Here is a 10,321-nt window from a genome sequence, read left to right as displayed (position 1 = left end):
CGCTGTCGATCAGATCCGATCGCGCGACCCTTTCTCGCGACGTTTCCAAATGGAGCTGGCACGCGATACGACGCGACGCCATGCCACGCCACCCGACTGAACGCGCGTAGTCTGCGTTCGAATTTTCACTTTCTCGCTTTCTCTTTATACCGTTCCCATTCCCGGTTATACCAGTTTTCTGGCCACTCGTGCGAGATTCGCGGAAAAAATTCCATCGGTCTGTACTCGTTAATTAAAACTCCGATGAAGTTAGAACATTCTAGAAAGCTTTAACGAGGGATCGAAGTCGCGAGTTTAATCATTTTCTACGGCTACAACAAAAATTGAACTCGCTGCTTGATATAGGTTCCGTCGTACGTAAACTCGAGCAAAGTGGAAGAAGAAGAAGAAGAAGAAGAAGAAGAAGAAATTTGTGCGGCGCGCGAAACGAAGCAATTTTTCTTCCGATCTTCTGTAATATAACTTTAATTTCTCGATTTCCCGATTCTGTTTCTCTCATTTTTCCCCTTTGAACGCTAGGAATTTGAAGGAAAACTTATCCCGCGGGAGTTAGCCCGGCCAAGTTCACAAAGTCCGCCAAAGGGAAACACTTCTTACGCGCATAGCATCATCGACCGGTAGTAGTACATCGTCTCGAGCTTTCTACTTGTCCTCCTATCGAATTTAATTTTCCAATTTCACCAAACGTATTCTCGTCCACTTCCGTTTTCCAGCGATTTACGTGTTCGTCGCTGGGTCGAGGTACCTCTCTTTCCGCAAACGCAGCCAATTTCCCATAGATCGATTTCTCTCGAAATGACGTAAGGCGGTCCTCTGTACACGTACACGTGCTATTCGTCTTCTACCAAACGTACGTACACACACACGCGCCTACATTTACATATGCATATATAGGGTGACCCGTATAACCTGGCGTAATACTAACATCGGCCAGAGAGCGATTCCACGTGCAGAGATAAATGCGCTGCGTGGAATAACATTTTCCAGTCGAAGAATCAAATTTTCCAATTTCTCGACTCGGCCGATTACCGATTAATACGACTATAGAGACACTCGGCAGCGGATCGTTCCACGTGCGGAAGTACGCGAAAAATTATGAAATGCAATTTTTCCGTTTCGGATCTCGCTTTCAAGAAAATACAGCTTAAGCGCGTTTGAATAAAGCTACAAGTTTGATTTCATCGGAAACGAACGGTTCCGCGAGAAAATGTTATTCTACGTTTCTCGCTTAATTTGCCACGTAGAATCGCTTCTCGAATTGACAGCAGGCTACGTTATACGAGACACCTTGTACATCGAGGACGGAAGCGTGGCCGTGCAGCTGCGTCACCGCGTGCGATTGAATTATGAAAGCTCGCTTGCACGGGACTTTTACGGCGGATTTTGACCAGTGTAGTTTATTGGCCCGTTCCTTATTGAGCTTCCGTTTCGCGCTGCCCCGACAGCAACGTATTAATTCCTGTTTCCGCCTCGTCAGCCGATCGCAAATTTTCCATCGACCGATGACACGATCGTCGTGCAAAAGCTTTTAAAGCCGGATCCAGGCCGGAACGACCGCGACGGAAATCTCGTAACCGGGGGAACGTTCCCCTCTGAAAAATGCCAGTTTAATTCCTTCCGCCAGAGTACGTAGCCGTCTCTGGTAAAGAAGAACCAATGGGCAAAAAAGCAAGGCTCGCGTACCGCGATGCGCCACTGTTTCGTCCAGCGTAATTACCATTACCACCGCGTGCCATCCATTCCGTTTGCCCTCGTATAAAGAAACGTCCGTTTTACAGTCTGCGAACTGTTCTTTCGAGCATATTCGTTAGACTTATAGCTCCTGACCGGTGAATTAAGATCAGGCGGAAAATGTTGTTTCCGAACATCTTACGAATTAACGAATTACGCGAGCATTGCAAAATGAGAAAAATTACAAAACACAAGTCCATACGTAATGCGTAGCCCACGACTTTCTAACTCGTCGATTTACATTCGTCGTTCCTTTCGTTCCATATCGTTCGCGATTCGTAGCGATAATTGCCGAGAGGTTCGTACGCGTTTCATCCTTGCAAGCTGAAAATTGTACAATTGGACGCGTAGTTCGTACATTTTCCAGACGTTCTCTCGACGAACGTGGTTGTCCTCGTCGTCGCTGGTGCTCGCTCTTGCCAATATAGAATCCCAGCGTTGTTTCCGATTGAAAGTTTTCAAGTGTTTCGGAACAGTCGAGTGGTCCGGGGCGGCCGTTCGCGTCTCCATAGGGAACGAAAGTTGAAATCCGGCGGGTCGTCGCGTCGGTGGGTAGGAGAGAAAGCAAAGAGAAGAAGAAGGAAAAGGAACGAAAAGAAAAGGAGTTCTACGGAAAGGAAATTGGCAGAATGACTCGGACCTTCCCCTGCTTCTTTTTCGGTCGGTAGCGAACGCTAACACAGCCTTTGCTTTGTCTCTCTCTCTCTCTCTCTCTCTCTTCTTCTTTCCAGCTTCTGACAGAGAAGATTGCGATTTAGGGAAGTGCGTGGTTGTCACCGAATGGCGTGTTCGCCCGAAAAGCTGGCGGAAAGATTTTCATCGCGCGGAAACACGCTGGAGAACGTCGCGAAACCAACGAACGGTACACGCCAGGTTGTCGACTTTCGCCTCGATAAGCTGCTCGGGGATAAGCTCCCAAGATACCGCATAAACCTATCTTGCTTCCCGGCAAAGTTATCCTGAATATTTTACTCGTGAAATATCTGCGCTTCGAACGAGCCAACTTTCGAATATAGGAAACCCGACTCTTAATCGATTTCGACGCGGGCAAATTTTCTGATCGGCCTGGCCGCTACATTCATTCTCGCCGTACCATCGCATCGTCTCGAATTTTTCCTCTCCAGTCTCGGTCCTGCCAGTCACGTTCCCCCATCAAAATGTAGATGCGGCGAACTGGACCACCGAGTGGGTATTATTTTTTCGCTCGATCCTAAGCGTTATTTATGCGCGCTGCTCTTCGACCGATTTTTAAATTCCCCGGGGAGCCTGTAGCACGCGCGGCCGCTCGTTATTATTTCCGTACCACGTCGGAAGGGATTTGCACAGGGAACCGAAGGTTCGTCTCTCATCGCGAAACGTGATTCGTTCACGACCGGACACGACCGAGCTTTCAGAACGGCCGTCTAATCGACGAAATTTATCGCTTATATCGATTCGCTGTATTGTTAGAATTTAGTTGGCGATTTAGAAGACCGGAACGATCCGCAAGAGCTGGTCGTTCTTCCAATGGCGAAATCGCGTTTCCTTCTCTTAGAGTCTGCGAAATTTCCAACAAATATGTTACGCTTGCTGAAAACGGCTAAATCAACGCTCACCTGTTGCTGATTAATCTGTTATAACACCAATAAGATAACGATTCGTTTCGATATAATCGATGAGAACGATAAAACAAAGTGCGCTCTAAATTGATTCTCCCATTTCCCCGCGCTCCTCTCTTTTCCACCGGCTTCTTTCGCCCGGTGCTTTATTCTTCCTCCATATCCTAGGAAATCCATCGCTTTGTCGTTATCTAAAGCGACTTCGCGTAAACGGATGGAGCCGGCAGATCGGTCTTCCGACGATCCCTCGGACGTCGTGGAAACTTGTTCCTCTTCTTTTCGCTTCGATGCGAGAATTTCCATACTCTGCAATTTCTTCGCTATAGATGCAGCGAGGCAAAGAAGAATCTAGGAGAAGAGGAGGAAGGGGGAGGAGGAAAGAAGCAGTGAGAGTTTTTCTTCCCGGGTTTTGATCGAAAACTCGGTAAACCGAGCGACGACGCGGCTGTATTATTTTTACGTTGAGACGGCAAGAGGATGAAGAACTCGGCAAAAACAGACAATCCGAGAATCGACGGAGACAACGGCGTTAGCGAGAAGGTTCTCGTTACGAGGATAACGTGGAACGATGGCGGCGGTCATATCGTCGGCGATCGTTCACGTTGTTGTTAGCAACAGATGGTTTTAAAAAGAGACAGAACGATCATCTTCGAAAAGAAGGATCGCGAGTCAGAAATTTTGAAAAAGGTATTCTCGTTTAAGCGGAAGACACGCGGTAGTGATCGTTAAATATAACGGAAATTTGTCGACAAATAAAGTAGCTAAAAGATACTAAGTTTTAACGTTACCGCAACGTCAATTTCAGTATTCTCGTTACGAATAACGATTATAAACGATCGAAATTGTTTTTGATTACTTGTGACCGGTATGGATGCCGGAATTTTTTTTTTTTTTTTTAAGTACCAATAATCGTTATCGATGACGGGACCCTTTGTTTTTGGTTATCGATAACCGTTGTACATCGCAAATTTTTTTTTTTTTTTTTATTATCAGTAACCATCATCGATGACATTTTTTTTCTGCTTATCAAAAAACTATTGGGTCGGCAACTGAGCGATCGCTGATTTCGTCAATACCACCTAATGACAAATTCCGCGATCACTTAGTCGCCAATCCAATATCGTCGACGATGAAATTGATTTTCGGTTAACGATAGAAATTATCGACGAGGAAATTCTTTTCTCTTCCCTTCTTGCTTTTCACTCGATTCTCACTGACATTACCGATTATGAGCACCTAGAGGATGGTACGCTGGCGCGTAAAACCGTATTTCAACATCGTCGTTAGCACTGTAACGAGATGGGACTATGATGACTCTGTGCGAGATAAGGAAGAAACGGACGCGAAAAGGGAGAGAAGGAAAGGAAGCAACGAGTCTCTTTCGTCGAGTGACGCGGTTGTATTTTTTTGCCACGGGATCGGAAACAGCTGGTTACGGAGGACTCGGCAAGAAGGGGCGATCCACGAATCGACAGAGGCAATGGCGTTAGCAGGGAGGTTCTCGTTGTCGCGCGGTCCACGGTGGCGGTCGTATTGTCGATGGTAATCGGTGAAAGCGGTGGCAAAGAGAGAGAAATTGTTTGTCACGGACTGGAACGCGAAGGAAAGGGTAACGGAAGAGAATGAGAGGTGGAATCATCGCGGCATACGGACGATTCGAGGGGCGGGAAGGTCTGTGGGCGATTTCTATTGTCGGCCGTGAACACCGCTCACGGTCGCCGATATAATTGGCGCCGCCCTGCCGGATAACTCGAACGATAACGAGGACAAAAGAAACCACGCCGGCGAAGAAAACAATGGACGAAGATCCGCTGAAAGTACCCGAAGAACGAGGAGCGGCGCTCTTCGCCGCTGGATGACACGACAGTCGGCTGAATCTGACAGAATTCAACCGACTTTTCCGGCTTGCTCGCGTCTAAGGTTCGAGTGCACCAACCGAGCAGCGACCTTTCCCGACCCAAGTGCCAACGATTCTCGCGCCTTAATCGCGCTCGTTAACGGAGCCGAGCTACCGAGCGAACCAAGCGAAATTCCTGCTAGCTTTTCTCGGCTCTCGGCGCGTTGTTGCATCCCGTCGCACCGGCCACCTTCGTAATCTTTCAACCACGTTCGCGGAATACATTTCGCGGAAGAACCAAAGCGGACACCGGCCATTCGTTCGACCGAGTCTGCAAGAGATTCGTGCGAACGTAACGAGGTGTCAGGGGCGGCAACCGTAGGGCGGAGTCGTCTTTTCGCGCCGCGTTTCTTTAAAATTACGCAGAGATTCGTCGCGAACGCTGCCACTCCCTGTATCGACTTTCTCCACGTTGCGTTCATCGCATTTTTAAGGATGGTTTTAAGAATTTGAATATGAGTCAGCTTCCTTTTCCGCGCGACAGAGCTCCAACGCGATTCCGACTGGTCCTTTCTTCGATCTGTATATGCGTCGGTACTGGCGTTGAATCCAAAGCATCTCTCGTTTTTCTTCGTCTCTTTCTTGTTCGTGAACAACGTCGACAAGAATCTCGAGAAAGTACAAAGACGTTACAAAGGCGTGTATGCTGAAGAATCTCGTGGTCTTCGTTTCACCGACACGCGAACGGTCGTACGCGATCCAACAGGTTCTACCGACTTATTACGTATTTACGATAAGAGCAGGCGACTAGATCAAAGTTGGCGAAAGTCGTACCGACGACCGACTGCTGGCTCGAGCTCCGATTGCTCTTTTAATTGACGAGATTATAAAAGAACGATTTACAAAGTACCGTCCCGGGGCCCCGGTCATGGTAATTACAGTTTGATCGCGCCGCTCTTTCCTAACTTTCACCCAGTTCGCGGCAATTGTACTAATAATCCTCGAATCTGAAAACATCCACTTCTTTGAGTAGGATCTCTTTCGTGCAAAGATAACATACGCGTTCGAAATTAAAATAACAGCTGCGTCACTTTTATAGTAAAATATAGTAAAATATTTTCAATTGCAATAACGTGCAGTTTATCTCCAGATATGAAATCTATAATACGATGTTATCCGATCCGAGCAGTTTCTTTCGCGAAACGTTTGCATATTAATAGCCCGCGGGTGTACATGCATTTATGGGAGATGTAAAATTGTAGAAATGCACGGAACGTTACGTACGTTGTTAATAACGGACGAGAAAAATCTCGTGTTTTCACGATACTACGAAACGAGTGTGACGAGAGAGGAAGAAAAATTACGGGGACAAGACGCGTCAGCTCGTAATCGTCGAAGAGATCTTCTTGCCAAATCGACACGCGGCAACGTCTCGTCTCTGTATCGTCGGTCGTCGAAGCGAAATCCACGGAAACGTGGTAAGAACGACGAGAGTACTTTGCGAGTAACACGCTCTGTATAATTACCAGTGAAACGTCGAAGATTGTTGGACTTAATGACGATGTTATTGGAGCCTCGTTCGAAAGTAGAACGGATTTTTAATTAATCCCACGCGACCCAATTATCGGCGGATGTCTAATTTAAAAAATGGGATATAGGAAACGAGAAGGGAAGAGGGTAAAAAGGGGAAGAAAAATTTGTCGAGGAGGTTCGAGACGCGTAAGCCCCATTGAGATGGAACCAGGCCTACGCGAAGTAGTTCGAAACTTCGAGTGCAACATCCTCCAACTTACCTTTAACTACGAGTTCGCTCTAAGGATGAACGCAGTATCGTCGTAATTACGCGAAGAACGAGGCAAATGTGGCTTCTATCGCGTTCACCGCAAAACAAGTCGAATTAATCTCATCTCCGGCTAACGACACGTCAGCCTTCGGCTTCGTTGCTCCTGATTTTCTGGCTCGTCGGCAGAAGAAACGAAAAAACTTGCAACTTCGCCGCCAAATATTGACTTTACAGCGAATTGGCTTCTACGAATGTTTCCAGTTTATTCAACGTGTCGAACAACGCGGGATCCGCCACGTTACCGCTGTTATGATGTGAGAAGAAACAACGACCAGCCATGCTTTTCAAAATTTTATTCTTTACGATCGTTTAAGTATTTATCATTGCTGTTATCGTTATTATCGAGAGAGAGAGAGAGAGAGAGAGAGAGAGAGATCGTTATAAATTATTGAAGATGGAAGAACGCGATATGCAGGAATAATTCATAGAACATCACGTGAAACATTCCGTGTATTAGTACCTAGTACTGGTTTACAATATCCAATAGGTGAAACAACAGATCTCCACTCTTTTAGTTGTACCGGTAACAAATTTTTATTTTCCCATGTCGTAAAGTACCACAAGATACTACCGAAATATCAACAAAATCATCGCACATTTCGAGTTATTGTTGCGGTAAACGAACGACGTATCGTAAACAATATTCGATGCTATAACAATTTATTATCCGTAGTTAAAAAGTATTTATGTATTTCTATAACGATGAAAACATAGAAAATAATTAGCGGAATTAAAATACGGCGAGATATTAAACTACGATTTTATAGTTACATAGTCTACGCTCTTTCTCACATTTTAAATGTGGAATACAAATGCAGATGGTGGAACATATTTGGACAACGACGCCTCGCGTTCGTTCATCTTTATCTCTGCATATTTCGAGCAGCCTCCAATCTCGCGTCGTCGTTCTTCTTGTCTCGAGAAACGCGAATAAATCGATCGGCTTTCGCGCTACGTCCAAGAATAGAAATTTCGAGGTATCGACCGACCTGTCCGTTTCTCCTCCTTCTCCCACTCCCCTTTCCTCCTTCCTCCTCTTCTTCTTCCCTGTAAATCGTTTTACGAACTTTTTCCGGTATATTGAATTCTGATTCTATTCTCGAACACTCGGACACCGGTATATCCGGTCGCATCTACCGGTATCGCTGCACCGTCTTCGAGAAGACGAAACCTCTGTTTCCTGTACTGGGAAATAGAAATGGAAACTGGAATGGGATATCCTCGCAGTTCCAATAGCTTTCCCTAACTTTCGATCCCGCGGGACTGACCGCGGCATACCGGGCGCCACAGATTCTCCTAGAGGCTAGGAAACTGCGTGCACCCGCGTCTGTTCTTGATCGTGTTAAATAAATAGCACTGGGATCGCTGATTTACAATAACGCGAGACCGTTCGATTGTTACAGCCGAGAAATTGCCGAACGGTTTCCCGTTAATATCTCAAGCACCGACGACGAAGGTGGTCGAAATGGGTCATAACGCGGTGCTCCTCTGCACCGCTGTTGGGTCACCGCCTCCGATCATTTCCTGGGTACGGGACATGCTGCCCATCGACACGACCAATCCACGCTACACGGTTTTGGATACCGGTAAGTGAATACCTTCTTTACGATGTTCGAATTTGCGCGTTCTCGAGAAAAACCGGAAGCCATTTATCAGCGTGTCTTGTAAGGAGATTCGAAATGCTTGGAATCGCCTCGAATCCGAATTATATACGCGGTGGCGTAATTCGAAGCTCAAAACTTCTGCAAGTCTTGATCAGTCTGGAACGTTGCGTTAACTCGAATTCGCTACTTTCTCCGATACTCTCGAAAAGTAACGTACTGACGTTCGTCCAAGTACTCCGCGTGTCTTAACGCTGACATTTGAGATTTCTTTCGATTTTAGTATCGGGTATATTAATTTAAAAGTAAGTGAATATTTCGAGGGAATTTCAATTTCTCGTTAGCGAACGTGAAACGCGTAGTAAATCTCGTGACGATCCAGGCTATCGAGGAAACCGGTATGGATACTAGCACGAACTCTAAAGGGGAGCTAAACCTAATGAACAAAGCGAAAGATCGAGTGGAAGAAAAATCTGGATAGCGGATGAATCGAAGATGTTGGGCGGCGATCTACAGGTAACAATAGGGTGAAGCTCGATGGCGCGTGTCATATCTCGTCGAGTGCCAGAGTGCGTAAGTCACTGTCAACTCGCGGTAGCGTTGATCGAGTGGTCACGCGATATGGGAACATCCAGCACATCCATCTCGTTTGCCGAGAGTGCACACCTGCTCTGCACGGCTCTCCTCGCGAAGTACACTTCGTGTCTGTTCGTGCGCCGATCTACATATATCGTTGACGTTTTCGATCAAACTGCCAAAGATCCGACACTTTTTCCTCGATCGAACCGATCGTTCGGTCCGATCGGTCCGCTTCCAGACGAAACAAACAGGCTTTGGTGAAACGCTGTGTCATAAACGTTAAGCGTTACGCGCGAGACATATATATTTCTTTTTTTTTTTTTTTCATTAAGATTTTATTATTCCTCGAAACGAACGCGCTCGTCGATGCGTGGACAGGCTGGCGATTCTCTATCACAGCCAGTTAAACAGATTTCCATCTTTCAGTCACGCATATACATAGCTACTCGGTGCGATAAAAAAATCTTGAAAAAATCGAGGAGAACGCGGCCGTGATTCGGTCAGCTGCTCGTTACCTACTCGTGACGCGTTCCGCGTATACTCGCGCCTGGCAAGTCGATAACTAATGTCGGTGCATAAACCGACCCATACTACTACGAACGTTCGCTACGCTCTCAACACGATTACTCGTTGAAGCGATCGATCTCTCCCGCGATCATCCACTAATTTTAAGCGTGGATAGGTGGCCCGTAAAAACTTTTAAACGGCGATCGAGACGAGTGGTTTCGGAAATCCTGCGGTTCTCTCGTCCCTTCTCACTGGCCATAAAAAACGGAAACGTAATCGAGTGGCGACTAAAAAATGAAACGTTACGCTCGCGAGCGTTGACGAGAAGCGACTATTCGCGAATATAATTCGCGATAACGGGGGCAAATGAACGCGAGCGGACGAGTGGACGAGCAACTTGTACATACGAAAGTTGTTTAGCTAACGCACGACGTAACCTATTATCATTATTTTTCCATCGCCAGTAGCCATGTGAGACTCGCGCACTCGTATACGCACGTGTATACGTATATATCGGCGTATATATAAAACGTTCACTTTGTTTTTATCGCAATGGCGGTATCATTATCGAACGGCACGTCACGTAATACCGGCGTGCACTCGGCCGACTATCTTTACGACGGCC

The 10,321-nt window shown here is 46.5% G+C and overlaps 1 protein-coding gene across 17 annotated transcripts in view; it reads left to right on the top strand.

Moving 5' to 3' along the window:
* Window positions 1-10,321, top strand: part of LOC100749861 (tyrosine-protein phosphatase Lar) — a 287,592-nt gene that overhangs the window by 242,847 nt on the left and 34,424 nt on the right. For all 17 annotated transcript variants that reach the window (XM_033324603.1, XM_024372213.2, XM_024372222.2 and 14 more), the window contains one exon: window positions 8,413-8,595. In XM_033324603.1, coding sequence (XP_033180494.1) covers window positions 8,413-8,595 — 183 coding nt within the window. The remainder of the gene's footprint in view (window positions 1-8,412; window positions 8,596-10,321) is intronic.

Source organism: Bombus impatiens, unplaced genomic scaffold (assembly GCF_000188095.3).
Source record: "Bombus impatiens unplaced genomic scaffold, BIMP_2.2 scf_4016, whole genome shotgun sequence".
NCBI lineage: Eukaryota > Metazoa > Arthropoda > Insecta > Hymenoptera > Apidae > Bombus > Bombus impatiens.
Note: the sequence above shows the minus strand (reverse complement) of the source record. Positions and strands in the feature narration are given on the sequence as shown.